The sequence below is a fragment of the Delphinapterus leucas genome, chromosome 5 (genome assembly GCF_059928025.1).
Source record: "Delphinapterus leucas isolate spDelLeu-1000000601 "Yukka" chromosome 5, BTC_Dleu_Yukka2, whole genome shotgun sequence".
Taxonomy (NCBI): domain Eukaryota; kingdom Metazoa; phylum Chordata; class Mammalia; order Artiodactyla; family Monodontidae; genus Delphinapterus; species Delphinapterus leucas.
Window position 1 is genome coordinate 26405810 of NC_143133.1, and position 15058 is coordinate 26420867.

At 40.5% G+C, this 15058-nt stretch overlaps 2 protein-coding genes across 4 annotated transcripts in view; both read left to right on the top strand.

The window, feature by feature from the left end:
* The first annotated feature begins 5762 nt into the window (after positions 1-5762).
* The window catches only part of CAMK2D (calcium/calmodulin dependent protein kinase II delta), a 462200-nt gene continuing 452904 nt past the window's right edge, over positions 5763-15058 (top strand). Inside the window, exon 1 of the mRNA XM_089911562.1 lies at positions 5763-5852. The gene's annotated coding sequence lies outside the window, so the exon portion shown is untranslated. The remainder of the gene's footprint in view (positions 5853-15058) is intronic.
* ARSJ (arylsulfatase family member J) overlaps positions 5765-15058 on the top strand; it is a 72335-nt gene continuing 63041 nt past the window's right edge. Inside the window, exons 1-2 of one of the 3 annotated variants that reach the window (XM_089911558.1) lie at positions 5765-5852; positions 12174-13841. In XM_089911558.1, coding sequence (XP_089767684.1) covers positions 13438-13841 — 404 coding nt within the window. In that variant the 5' untranslated portion in view covers positions 5765-5852; positions 12174-13437. Of the gene's footprint in view, positions 5853-11782; positions 13842-15058 lie in introns of those variants that run through there. The other 2 variants (XM_089911559.1, XM_089911560.1) reach the window with 2 other exon arrangements.

Here is a 15058-nt window from a genome sequence, read left to right on the forward strand (position 1 = left end):
ATTTTGGGGCGATTCATTCAGATCATAGCATTTAGAAACCCTAGGGGTCTTCTTCCAGTCGTCCTCTTCTCTGTTAGCATCCATAGTTGATACAGTTTTAGAAGAAGCAGTTTCAGAGGTAAACCTAAAACTTAACAGCTCATCCTAGTTTTATGGTGTCAGTAATATTAACATGGATTCAGGATACGTTCTCAGCATTCTAGGTTCAGAAACTCCAGCTCTATTGTATTATTTCATCCAAGCATGAGCAGATTAGCAGTTTATGTGTGAGTAGTTTACACTAACCAAAACTATAAGAAAATGATCAAAAAAATAAGAATGCTAGTTTATTATTTTGAATTTATTATTGTATTTTCAGTAGCCAGACAGGCTGCATTTGCTAGTGAAGGTAACTGCTTTCTCTTTTCCTTATAATGGGCATAGTAATAAAAGGTCAAGCAGTGAGAAATGAATCAAGGTATATAGATATGATGATTCTTAAGAGATATTTTATGCAGGTGTAGATAGAAGCTGAGAGTATCTAGGCTCCAATATGAAGGGGAAAACCTACATCTGTCACCTTTTCTGTTAAATTTGGCTGTATCCTTCTGGCATGAGATTACCACATGTAGGTGACCATTACATCACAGCCTACTTTACATTGATTACATTTTAGCCTTCAAAAGCTGTGGGAGAGAACCTTCAAAATCATTAAAAGGATAACTAAACAGCAAGAAAAACTCCCCTGAGACTGAATAGCATGAAATCAAGCAATACTCAGCAGCACAGAAGCCAAAGTAAAGAAAATAAATAGAGCTGTTTACCTAAAGGTGGCATATGATTTCTCCCATATAGATTAGGACCCCTGTTTTAGACTCTCATAGAACTAGATATATCACCTTCAAAGCACTTATCACAATTGTAGCTAATCAGCCATTATTTATTCTACCAGTAAACTGCAATCTCCATGAAAGCACGGACCGTGCCTGTCTTATGCTCTGTTGTATGTATCTCCAATGACTGACAATTATAGTGGACCCTTGATAGGGGATAGTTTAACAAATGGCAAAGCAGGAGGAAGGAAAAAACAAAGACGTAAAACAAGCATATTTTTGAAATTGATTTGAATTGATTGAGAGGATGTGAGCTGAGTGAAGGAATAAATAGGAGAGGGGCCTGCCTACACATGTTAAGAAAGGAAATGATCATCCACTGAAAGAACTATAACAAAAATATATTTGGTAGGAATGAAAGTAGAAGTAGGGCATGAGCAAAGATTTCCCACTTTGAGGGATTAGGAGGCCCATAATGAAACTGAGCCTAAGGGTGGTTGAAGTGGAAGTAAGAAGGAGATTGGGCAGTTAAAGAGGCTGATAAATCAAAAAGCCAGAAAGAGTACTGTAGACCTGGGCAAGAGGAGCACCTGCCCCAGTTCCCATCCTGTAAAGGGCCTACTCTCCAGCCCACCTTCAGTTCTGCTCCTTCCCAGAGGGCAGGAAGCCTACACAGAGTCCACATACCCCCTTTTAGATCACATTTGGGACCCAAACATTCCATGCAAAGATCCTTTTTGCAGGTCTGTTCTCCTGAGGGTGGACCACACACCTATAGTATGCTCCCTGGATCAAGGAGAGAACACAACCGTTTATGGGGATATGGACAGTTTGGTCCTGTGGTCTGGAGTGTCTGCACACTAAGTATCTAAAGGCCTTCTGGTGCAGGAGCAGGGACAGGAAAAGAAAGGCATGAACATGAACTTAGGACCACTCAAGCCACCAACTAATGACAGGGAACTCTGACAAGTCCAGGAATTCTAATCTTGATAGGCTTCCAGATCATTTTGAAGGTAAATATACATTCCAGCTCTCAAATGATATCTTTGTTTCCCATGTATATTCCTTTGCTCTTCCTATAATAGGAGAATGCAGGATTTCTAGGGCAGAAACAAGTTAGACATCAGCTAAATTGATGAAGTCAGAGATTTCAAACGGAAGCCAACCAGAGGAATTCATTGTAGATAGGAGGGTAGAACCTATTTTGTTTAACAATTTATTGGCTTGACATAACTATTAAATATTTAGATATATGGCACATAGGCCTCCATTTTCAATCTTGACACCAGCTGTGTAATGTTAGGGGTGGGCCTAGCCAGGATGTTTACCTTATACTAGAAAGCTGTGATTCTGTAATGATCTTTCACTATGGGTTGATATTGGCTGGTTGTGGACTTCTTAGTATCCATAACTCTTATTTTTATGTGGAAAGTTAACCAGACTCTTTCCACAACCACTGGCTTAGGTTTAGAGTTCCACCCACTCTTTTCAGATGGGCACAGAGTCATTCATTTGTTCAGGAGACCCCAGAGGCAAAGCGTTTTCTGAAGTCAGAAATATTAAGGAAACTGGGGAGAGATGAAAGACCAATATGGTGCTTGATAGTTTCAAAACACTTTTATGTTTACCATCTCAATTTGGTTCTTAGAACCACGCTGTAAAAGTAGATGGGGAAGTTATTATTTTCTTTCTTCACAGCTGAAAACTGAAACTCAAAGAGATAGCACCATGGTGGAGAGCAGAACTAAACTTGAATCTAGTCTTCAAATGTACTTTATTTTTCAAGTAAAGAAAGAAGTACCATATTTACAAAATTTGAGGATATTTTTTAATAAAACAAGATATGTGAACCTACAGTGAATACCTATATGTAATTTCACTGAGAAGATGATATAGTATTCTTTGAAAATACATAAATTATTCGCGGGCTTGTGTTTTGAAACCTCTCTGACCTTATCAATTTAGCTGGTATCTAACAGGCTTAAGGCCTAGAAAGCCTGTACTTTTATTAAGGAGAGAGAAAAGGAATTAAAAAAAAGAAACAAAGGGTATAATTTTAGGGCTAGAATTCTTCTCACTCTTTATTTTTACCTGATGTCGCTGAGGCTCAGAAAAGTTAAGTGAATTGCCCCAAATCACAAAGACACAGAAGGAAGAATATGACCATGAAACCACATCTGATTCACAACTCTGAGGCTTTCCTTCTCGCTGTGTCCCGTTAAACTGTTTTCACTCCCTTGCATTATATATAAATAGTGCTCCCATGACCGTTTGCCTCAATATAACTTTTTTATTCTGCTGAATTATTTCCTTAGGATAGTATCAAAGAATGCTGTTACTGAGCTAATATGTTGAGATATCTGTATCGTTTGTGATACGATATTGTGATATGTATTATGCTTAAAGGATATATCAAACCAATGCTCTCAGAGGAGTACCAATTTCACGCCAATCTTACTAATATTATATATCATATACCATTCTTTTTACTAACTTAATAGATATAAAAATGTATGATAGGGCTTCCCTGGTGGCGCAGTGGTTGAGAGTCCGCCTGCCGATGCAGGGGACACAGGTTCGTGCCTCGGTCCGGGAAGATCCCACATGCCGCGGAGCGGCTGGGCCCGTGAGCCATGGCCGCTGAGCCTGCGCGTCCGGAGCCTGTGCTCTGCAATGGGAGAGGCCGCAACCGTAAGAGGCCCGCGTACCGCAAAAAAAAAAAAAAAAAAAAAGTATGATAATTTGCTTCACTTTATATTCCTTTCATTACAAATAAGATAAATGTTTTTGCTTTCTTTTGATCCATTTCTATTTGCATTAATTGCCCAACTTCTTTACATACTAATTATTGGTGGTCAGGATATTTTTCTTATAAATTCGAATGAACTCTTTATATGGAAAACATATGATCTCTTTTCTTGCTATAGTACTAGAAGTATTTTACCAGCTTATTTTCCTTTTACGGTTTAGCTTTGTAAATTAATTTTCACATAGTTAAAATTTTGTATCTATTACGTTGAACAAGCACAACCAGCAGATTCTAACAACTTTGTTTTTATTTCTCAGTGTTTCTTTAAATTCTGTGGGCCTAATGTCTCTTGCCCTCAGACTTCTAGACTCACTCACAAATAACAAATAATCTGTGGTCGTGGTACATCACAGAACCTGATCTTAATTCAGAATTAGGATCCCCAATCATATATAATTAGGAAAACTCTGAGCTTCATTTAAAGCAAATCTTCTGTCTGTTCCCCCAGATCAGTACTACTTCAGCCTGGAAACCTAGAGTATTTTTCCAGTTCCCTGTTCCCTGCCTTGTATTTCCACTTCTCCTTCTCTAGCTTGTTAACTTCAACTTCTATTCCTCTAGGATCGGTGTGCAGGGAGGGAGAACAGGTAGGTGAGTCAAGTAGGTTCTTGAATGATGCCTATGATGCATCTGGGCCTAGCAGGTGCTCAGGGTGACTTTTCTTCATGTGGGCCCCCCACAGTGTCTTATCTGCAATTCCCTTGACATGGGAACAGGCGTCTCTAGGCATATTCTAAAGAGTCAGCCCCTCAGAATGGACAGCTACCCCTTGATTCTCTTTATGGAAGTCTGCCTGAGCCTGCAGGAGACCTTCCTGAACAGGACCTGAGACAATTCCGGGCCTGCCTCCTTTCACATGTGGCCCACATCTGGTTTCCAGGGAACACTCAAGCATCCTTTGCCCCACCAAACTCTGGGAGAGCTGGCCAGCCCCTGTAAATCCCTCTCTTCCTTTGGTTCATTGACAACCTGTCCTGATGTGTCTCAAGCAACAACCAGGTACCAGACCACAGGACCTCAGAGTCAGTATCTCCCACCTTGGACCCATGCAGGCAGGTTTAGAGGCAGGTTTAGGTGTTCTCAGGGCACACCAACAACTTTATAAAAATATGTCTTCACAAATCCTTTCTAATCTCCACACACTCTGACCCTTTATTGCCTTGGCATGGGTGAGAATTTTAAGAGTTGTCAAACTTGTTTTTAATAATCTCCTTTGAAAACTGGTATCTTGTTCTGGCATACCTCTTTGGAAAATCACAGCTTGAATCTTGGCACCTTTATTAAAACTTCTGATGTAATAGTCTGTTAAAAGTATTTCATAATCATTTACCATTGAAATTTCTGTATCATTTAAAAACAAAATAAAATATACCTGACATATAGTCAATTAAATTTTCTGTTGGAGTTTCCTTCATTTAAATTTTTTTAAGCTCTCCAACTTCAACTAGATATGTTTTTCTCTTGGTGTGTGCTAATTATTCATTTTTTTTAGTATGGTTACATAATTATCCAAGTATTATGTTCATCACTCTGTCTTTAACCTTTCTCTCATTTTGAAAAGTTTATTTTCGTATATGTTTTCCTATAACATCAAATCCATTTTTGGCCTCTTCTTTCTTTAATTAATCAGTGTTTAATTATTGTTGTACAATAATATGTTCTACTACCTGGTAAGGCTGGGGCCTTCCTATAACTCTTCTTTTTGAGATTACCTTATGTTGAGTTCTGAATTATCATCAGATAGAGGTTTTGACTCAGTGACATTAAACTCATTAAACTTAGGAATAATTTATAATTTAGGAATAATTATCATAGTTGTAGCAAATTAAAACAAACATTAATAATGCTTACAATGGGCCAAGCATTGTTCTATGTGCTTTTCAAATATTAACTCATTTAATTCTCAAAACAACTTTGAAAAAAAAAAAACAACTTTGGTCTATTTAATTATTGGCCCTATTTCTTCAACTCTTCCTGTATCCACAGCTTTGTCATGGCCTAATCCTGGGAAGGGTGTATTTTCTGCCCCTTGACTCTGGGCTTGGTCATAAGATTTGCATTGGCCAATGGCACATGAGGAGATAAGCTGAGTGTTGGTATGTGCTTGCTTGGCTGGGCTTGCTCTCTGTGCTTCAGCCATTGCCATGAGAAGAACCTGTGTCTATCCCACTGAACACAGGAGGAGATGGGAAACACTTGGAGCAGAGCTGGTCCAGGAGATGCACAGATCTGTAAGACTAAATTATTGTTGTTTTTAGCCATTGAGTTTTGGAGTGGTTTGTTAAGCAGCACTGTCTGGCAACAGCTAAGTAATGTGCCACACTATCCATTAGGTTCTATTACATCCCCATTTTACAAATGAGAAAAATGAGGCGAAGCGAAGATAAGTGACTTATTAGCTAGCAAATGGGCAGAATGGCTCTAGATGCATGCTTTTAACTATCTTTACAATATTTGGTCCTTCGTTTTGAAGAAAGTTTATTCAAAACCATTTATTCAAATTTTTTCATCTTCCAATATAAATATATACTTTTCTCTGTAAGGACTCCACACGTCTCATCTAGTTTATTCTAACATTTATATTATTTGATGATTATTAGGGTTTTTCTTTATAGATTTTGGACTAAAACCTTGTTTTATTTTTCAACCTACTTTGTTATCAATACTTGAAAACTTTAGAGCTTTATCATTGTCAATGTTGGTAAACACAGATGAGAAATAAGCTTTAGTAAGCTATTCGCAGAGAACTTATCCCAATGAACTAACACCTGCTGTGTTCTTTATCTCACTGTCCTCTTTACTCTCGACTCTATTGACCTCTCCCACTTCCTGGTGTGCTGGTTCTCTGGTTCTTGGCTATTTGATATACTATTCTCTTTGATGTCCTTCTCTTGCTCCCCACTTTGTTATAAAATAATAACACCTGTATAAGTAAAGGTATGGTTGTGAAGAGCACTGAGACAGTTCATGAAAAACCGCTTCATATAGTGCTGGCACCATGCCATTATTAAGTAATGTTCAATAACTGTCGCCCCCTTTGCCGTTATATTTCTCTTGCTACTTCTTAGTCTCCTTGTGGGCCCCATTTTATCTTCCCTATCCTTAAATAGTTCTGTCCTAGGCCCTTTCTCACTCCCATTTTCCACCTTTCTCTGGGAAATTTTACCCACTCTAGGTGTGGATGAAATTTTCTGTTCTGCCCTATCCCCTGAGGTCCAGGCCCATATATCCACCTAACTATTGCACTCCTTCATTGAGATGGCTCACAGACCTCAAATTCAACAACACTAAAGTAATTATTTGCTGTCTACTCCCCAAACCTGCTAGTTCTTTCATGACTCCTACCATTGTAAATGGTACCACCATTCATTCAATTTCTCCAAGCCAGAAACTAGGTATAATCATTCATTCCTCCCTCATTCTTTTTCTCCAGTCACTAACTTCTATTGATTTTACTACTGAATATCTTGTAAATTTCATACAATTTTTATTCTTTGATTCAATTGATTCTTATATTCTTAAATTCATATGATTGTTATAGATTCATAAAGTCCATAATCAGGAATATGCTACTTCCCTGGATATCTGATCAAGCACTTACTCTTACTGGTGAGCCTTGACTTTGGATTTCACATCTGTCTAGCCCCATTGAGACCAGACACTACACCACATCAATATCAGGAGGTCAGCACCCTACACCTTTGGTCCATGCCACAGGGATAGTAACAGGAATTTTACCCAAAGACATCTATGGAGGAGCTGGATTCCAAACTTAGCTCTTCCTGCTGGTCTTCCCTTTGAGTGTTTCTGAATCCACCAATGCCTGCACAGACTGCTGTCCCACATAATCACCCCCTTAGACTTTAATGCCTCTCCCTTCTTTTCTAGATCCTGGTGGTTTAGCCATATCCCAACTGTACTTCTTCCTGCCATCTTACAGGAACTAGGTGCTCAGTCCTCAGATGTGCTGACTCTAGACTTACCCACCTATTTTTCAGCTGTGTTTCCCATATTATATTTGGTAGATGGCACCAACCTTATCCATTAAGCAATCGCATTAAAACTTCTTGATGCTTTAGGTTCTAAATCAGTGGTGCTCAAAACTCAATACACATGAGAATCACCCGGAAAGTTTTTTCTAATATAGATATTTTCAGACTTTGGATATTGTGATTTAGGTTTTGGGTGGAGCTGGGAATTTCCTTTTTAAAAAAATCACTAAAGGATTCTGTTGAGCAGCCAGGCTTAGGAATTGATACTGTAAACAGAAAATTGCTATGTAAATGATATAGAATTTTATTTACAATTTAATCAGTAAAAACAGATTTTAAAATTATAGAAATTACCATGCTTTCCCATAATAAACATTTTGTTTAAAAGTCTGCTTTCACATAAAGATGTTTATAGAATGGAAGAAAGATCTCTTCTTTGAGACTTCAGATTTTCTGAATTTCTCATGTCAAAAACCTTGCTACTTTTGGGTAACCACAGTTTTACACAGTTGAAACTTTGGTGTCTCATGTTTTCTTTATAAATTATTATAGCTTATTTCAACAGAGACTTTCCAAAAAAGGGGAAGTGATCTCAATTACTAAACCAGGCATTTAACCATCCTACTTGGTCTTATTCAGCGAGCTGTTGTTTCTTGTGACAATGGCTCAAAGTAGCCTTAGATCTATAGCCTCAAAAAGAGTTAATAATGATTAATAAGGAGTTTATTATATGGAATTCATGTGAAGATGACTATATGAGGACAAACTTGTTTTAGACAATTTGTATATGAACTTAAACTTAGTAATAGCCTTCATTTTTAAGAACTTAATATACTTATAAACCCAAACAAGCACCAGTTAGGATTTTAAATCTTTTAATAGTCTGTAGATCCCTAGATTGACCATTTTCACATTTTTTTAAAGCTGCATTTAAAAATTAGCTGTATCTTTTAAGCATCTGAGTACATGTTTAGTTGAAAATAAATAAACTACAGAAGAAAAGGAAACAGTGTAGTAGGCATGCTATCCTACTAGGCAAAAAATACCAAAAACCAAAACTTGTTTATATGTATGCAATTTGTAAGCTAGGGCAATTCTGTCCATGCATGCTGTGCTACAGGAAATGTCATCTTTATGGTGAGGCTTAACATAAATGTTTCAAAGAAATTCTGTGCAACTACACATTTTACTGCTTATCTGTGATTTTTCTTAGCTTCTCTATTTACTGATAGGCTCCTCACATCCACTCCTTCATTCCACCCTCCACTCCTAGCCATCGACTACCCTTGGTCTGTCCCCTGAGGAGCCCCAGGCCACACTGTGGTGCCTTATTCTGATCTCCCCTCTCTAGTAGTGACCATCCTGCCAATTTACCCTACTCATTGTTTTCCTTTAACATTATCCAATCAAAGGAGGTCCTATCTTGTGTCCCTTATTCCTTTGTCCCATGTGTTCCTCTTAGTTGATTACTTAGTTCTTTCTAAACTTTCAGTGAATGCCCATCTCCCATCAGATGGCATAGCCATAGCATAGTTCTTTATCCTAAAATATATATTGCTGTAGAAATTTTACACATTGTGGCAGTTGTGTGAGTCTAGTCTTTACTCCCTCAAATCTCTCCCTAAAAATGTTCTGTGATTTCTTATATTTTTCATCACGTCTTGCTCTAAAACAAAAAACTTCAATAGACTTAGTATTCTCAGGGTAAAACTACAACTCTTCAAACTTTTATGGACTGAAGCAATTCATTTGTAGCTTCTATCTCTACAAATCCCAGAAATAACCTAAATAAGATTTAGTAGAATATTTTATCATATTATGTCCTGTTTAAAGGACCTCATCACTCCTAATGCCCTCAGAATCAAGCTCCATCCCTTCATAGCTTTTCAAAGTCCTTCAATATCTGGTGTCACTTGAACATTCTAACATTATTTTCCAAACTCTCCCAGTCCGACTGTGTCTTGGCCAGTTGGTATTCTCTTTCCTTTTATCTGAAATGTCCTTCCTTTAACTTCTCCTCCTTTCCAAATTTCCATCATACTTTAAGGCATAGCTTCAATCCCATCTCCTGATTAAGCTTTACCTGAATAATTGGTTTACACCAATTTCACCTCTAAGCAATTCTGCTTTTCTCATCTTTTTAACTGAATCAAATAGTGTCTTTAATTTTTATATAATCATTCCATAACTAGAGTAGTGTATTTGCAATGTGACCACATCCAAGCCAAAATAAACCTAAGTGTGATTCCACAAGGGAACCTGATGCCTGAACACCAAGATGCCAGCTCAGGAAAGAACCATAAGTTATTGAGGGTCTTTAACTTGGGGTTTCATGAGGATGTTAAAACTATTGCTTAGAGTGCATGAAACCAATCCTATAATTAGAAATGCAAAGTTTATGTATTTAAAATATCAATATAGGTACAATAAAGCATAGGCCATTCAACAGCCTCTGATTTCATTCTCAAGTCTTATGTATGTGGAAATAATCCTTATCTATACCCTACCATGGGTGGGGCACTCAGCTGATGGATTTTCCCCTTTGAGTCACATCTCCTTTGGTCGACCATGGCATGACCATTCTTGTTTCTTGGCTCTTATTACTAACTGTAAGTAGTTCTTAGTCTCCTTTAGTGTTACTCCAGAAATGGCTTTTTTAGGGCTGAGTTCTGCCTTTCCATCCTGTGTGTGGATAGTCTGCATGCCTTGTGTGGGGATTAGAATTCTCTGACTCTGGCAGCTGTGTTCTTTCTGTGCTGTATGGCTGGAAAACATCTTAAAGCCACTTGTGGGAAGAACAGCTTTTGAAAAATATGGGTTTTAAAGTCAGACAGATTTCTAAGTCTAAATTTCCTGCAAAAGAGGATAATAAACAATATAACATCTCCCTCAGTTTTAAGGTTACTTCCTTGTACCACCTTACCCACTAACCACACTTAGTCAGCTTACTTTGTTTTAAAATGTCTTGGAATTTTGTTCCTTCTCTTTTGAATACTTATCTGGATACTTATACAGAATACCACAGAATAGTAGGTATTAGAGTTTAGGAATGATTAGTTTATCAGTATATTTCTTCCCTACCACAATGTAAGTTCCACTAGAGCAGAGGCTATACCTGACGTAGTTCACGATTATATTTCCAGCTTCCAGCGCTGGCCCAGCTCCTCAAATATTTGTTGAATGGGTGGATATCTTATAAGGTTGGTGGAGAAGGAAAGGAGGCACAGTGTATAAAACACTGTATAAATACTTACAGATATGTGTGTGTGTGTGCGTTTATCAGTACATAGAGTGTTATGGTTAGCACACGGTAAGTATTTGGTAAATGTTAACGTTTATCTTTTTACTCTTGCTTGAAATCTGAACTGAAAATGGCCCTCTTTCTTATATAGCAACACGGACACTTCTTGTATTATGTCATTGACCCTCCCCAACTAAAAGTAGCTGGATTGATCTGAATGTTTATTTTCATCTTTTCTACTCAAGCACCTGGCTAGACCCACAGAGCTGGGAGCATTACCTCACAGTGCTTTCAGTCTCCCAATACTCAGTTCACTCATTACACATTTGGTGATTTAACTCACAGAATTGCCAAGATCACATTTCCAAGCAGGTCTTCTAAAACTGCCCACCTCTCCACAGACTAACCAGAATGGCCTCAGGGAAGAGAGCAGACTAGTAGAAGGCTACACATGTTAGCAAAAATAACTGCATAGTGCACACTACAAGTTTCAACGGTGTTAAATTTCCATTTGACTAATGTTTTGCTTAGAAACTTAACAGGAACTTTAGCAACAGGACAGAATATAACATTGTAAATCAACTATACTTCAATAAAATAAGTAGATAAATAAAAATAAGTAAATGGCTAAATGAAACTTAGATTTATACCTAGGCAATTGGGAGAATCTGACATTTTATGTGCCAGCATATAGTAGGTGCTCAGTAAATAACTACTGAATGAATTTGGGGAGGGGAGAAAGCATGTCTCAGTGGCTCTTGGCATTAATTGCCTCCCCCTACAGATACTATAAATCCCATTCCTGTCTTTGAGCAGGGATTTAAAAACAGGACTCTCATAAAAGTAGGCATATCTTCATAATCAGGACAAGCTTTTGCTTTACTCCACATAGTTATAAAAAAACGCGGGGGGGGACAAAGTTCCCCGAATTTCTAGATGGGAAATGGTGGTTTCTGTACTGCAGGAGTGCAGACCGGCCTCGTGGTTCCTGAGGGCGAGATGTGTAACTCCTCTTCCTCCCCATGTTCTTGGCTGAGACACGCTAAGGGTCAGTTTGTGGAAATGTAAGGAGAAGGCGATTTCAGTATCTTCGTGTAGAGAGACGCTAATGAGGAAGTCAGGCTGTAAAGGCCAGCAATAGGGAAAGGGAATTAAACTTAACTTGTAGTCGGGACTGTTTAAAAAAAAAAAAAAAAAAGGAGGCGGGAATAAAAGAAGTAGGAAAAATTGGGGGGAGGAGAGAGACTAGAAGAGGAAGGAAGGAGTGTTATCTACGCAATTTGTTGTTTCTCCTACTCTTCCTCTCTCACTCCCTCCAGAAGCTAGAAAAAGTTTGCATGCACAGCATTCGGAATGGGAGAGCGGTCTCTTGATTTGCAGACCCGTGAGGAGAAGCGCCCACTTCACCCTTCCCCGTTCCCGCCGCCGTTTTCCCCCTCTCCGGAGGATGGAGGGCAGTCCTCGAGACCCAGAGAAGCGGTAGCCCAGGCGGATCCCCCTGGATCCAGCAGGGCTCAAGCAGCGGGCAGCTCTCTCTCCGGCAAAACCTCCCCTCCCTCCTCCCTTCTCCTCCCGAAAAGGAAAAAGATCGAACCTCTAAACCGGCTTTACCCCTCCCCCTCTTCCTGGGGGAGCTAAAGCAGAGAGTACAGTTCTGTGATTCACTGGAGAGAAAAGAGGGTGGAGGCAGCAAACAACTCCGAGTGCCAAAACTAAGTAAGTTCTCTGACAAAACGCACGCAGCTTGCGGCGCCTCCGCCGGGCCACCAACCCCGCGGAGACCAAGTGGGCTTGGCGTGGAGCGTGCACGGGGTCAGGGACCCACTTCGGTCCCCGTGCGCTCCAGCAGCGGAGAGAAGGAACCGCTGCTCGAAGTTCCTGCGGAGAAGAGGTGGCCAGCGGTGGAGGGAGATCAGTAAAGCGGGGTGTTTTTGTCATTTCGCCGCCTGGTGAGTGTCGGGGAGATTGGCAAACGCCTCGGAGAAGACCGAGAGAAATAGCTCTGGAAAAGTGGAGAGAGTGATCCGGAGGCCGGTTCACTGCATGCTGCTTGTTATCTGCATGGGTAAGAGCTCTTTTTCGGCGGTTCCACTTCCCAGTACTTTCCAGGTGACCGGACTGCCGGACCTACGGTCGACCCCGCAACCAACGGTGCGCGCGCCCCCGGGAGAACCTCACTCCTCCACCTTGAGGGCGAAAAGTTATGGCTACGAAAAGTTCCTGCCCAAGGTGATTATCAATTCCTTACTTGATTTTTTTTTTCTCTTGAGAACTTTTGGGTGGAGGCATTAACTTTTCGTGTGGAAGCTACTTTGGGGAGCGAGGAGGAGGAGGAAAAAGTGCGATCTGATGGAGAAAAGCGACTCCTTGGTCTTCGACACGTCCCATCCCCTAAGCCACCACGTGTAGAAGATTAAAGTTGTTGGACGTGTTGACAGCTGAGAGGAGCACGGACTTCTTTCCAGGTGGAGACCCCTCCACCTCCACCGCCTGTTGGTTCTACCCCTCCTGCGTGCATGTGTGCGCCAGCGGCGGCGCGCGGTGCGTTGTTCTGCCTTGGAGTTTCAGCCGGGACCAGAGTGAATGGCCCCCAGGGGCTGCGCGGGACCTCCGCCGCCGCCGCCACTTCCTCCGCAGGCCTGGGTCTGGCCCGGAAAGATGCTAGCCATGGGGGTGCTGGCAGGCTTCTGGGTCCTCAGCCTCCTCACCTACGGTTACCTGTCCTGGGGCCAGGGCTTGGAGGAGGAAGAGGAAGGGGCTATGCGACCTCAAACTGGAGAGAGACCAGAGCCCAGCATAACTACCATCTCCCAGCCCCATCTCATTTTCATCCTAGCGGATGATCAGGGATTTAGAGATGTGGGTTACCACGGATCGGAGATAAAGACTCCCACTCTTGACAAGCTTGCTGCCGAAGGAGTTAAACTGGAGAACTACTATGTCCAGCCTATTTGCACACCGTCCAGGAGTCAGTTTATTACTGGAAAGTAAGTGTTACTGCTTCATATATTTATTCCTCGGAGATATATTAAGCACTTAATTATGATCCAGCTCCTAACTTACTGGAGTTGCAGAAGATATGGGGAACTAAATGTATGAATGAGTGAATGAATGAATGGATCAAATGCATTCAGTTGTGGTGGGAATTAAAATGGATGTCCTGTTGATGATCTTGAAAGTCTCATCACTAGTTTAGTCTCATTTTTCTTACTCTCAGAGCCTGCTGTGAAGGGCCTTCATAGTTTTAAAATGAGATCAGAACTTGTAAACTCCCACTTACCAACCAGAGGTCTCCAGAAGTGTTCTCCTTTTCTAAATCTATTTTGGCTTTTGAGCATGTTCAGATTTTGTTTCAGGTGTCACAATAGAATTCACAGTCACCATCACTGATAAGAAAAACAGACCAAATTTTTTCTGGACTCTTGGTTTCTTCTTTTTTTTTTTTTTATAAATTTATTTATTTTTGGCTGCGTTGGGTCTTTGTTGCTGTGCATGGGCTTTCTCTAGTTGCAGTGAGCAGGGGCTACTCTTGGTTGCAGTGCGCGGGCTTCTCATTGGGGTGGCTTCTCTTGTTGCAGAGCATGGGCTCTAAGCGCGTGAGCTTCATTAGTTGTGGCACATGGGCTTCAGTAGTTGTGGCTTGCAGGCTCTAGAGCGCACGCTCAGTAGTTGTGGCGCATGGGCTTAGTTGCTCCGCGGCATGTGGATCTTCCTGGGCCAGGGCTCAAACCTGTGTCCCCTGCATTGGCAGGCGGATTCTTAACCACTGTGCCACCAGGGAAGTCCCTCTTGGTTTATTCTTAAATCTGGGACTGAATAATCAAAGCCACAGGTAATCACAGAGAGAAGAGGGGCCAAAGAAACGTATGGAAGGCAGTGTAAAATCTGACCAGTGTACCTGTGACTCTATTTGGGTCTTTGATAAGCAATTTTCTCTTACAGGATCACTAAGGAAGGCAATGGGTAATTACCAGGGTAGTTCTCAAAATGGGAGAAGGTAACAGTTGTAAATGCTCAGCATGAGTTAAACTTCATCTGAAGTTTTCTGCTGCTCCTCACACATCTGGGAATTTTCTGATTAACTCTAAGAAAAAGCAGATTATTAGGATGCTTAAGTAAGTGTTTTTAGTATTATCATTGCTTTGCTAAACAGCTAAATATTCTACTTAGGGTGTTCACTCATTTTCATATTTTTACTCTATCC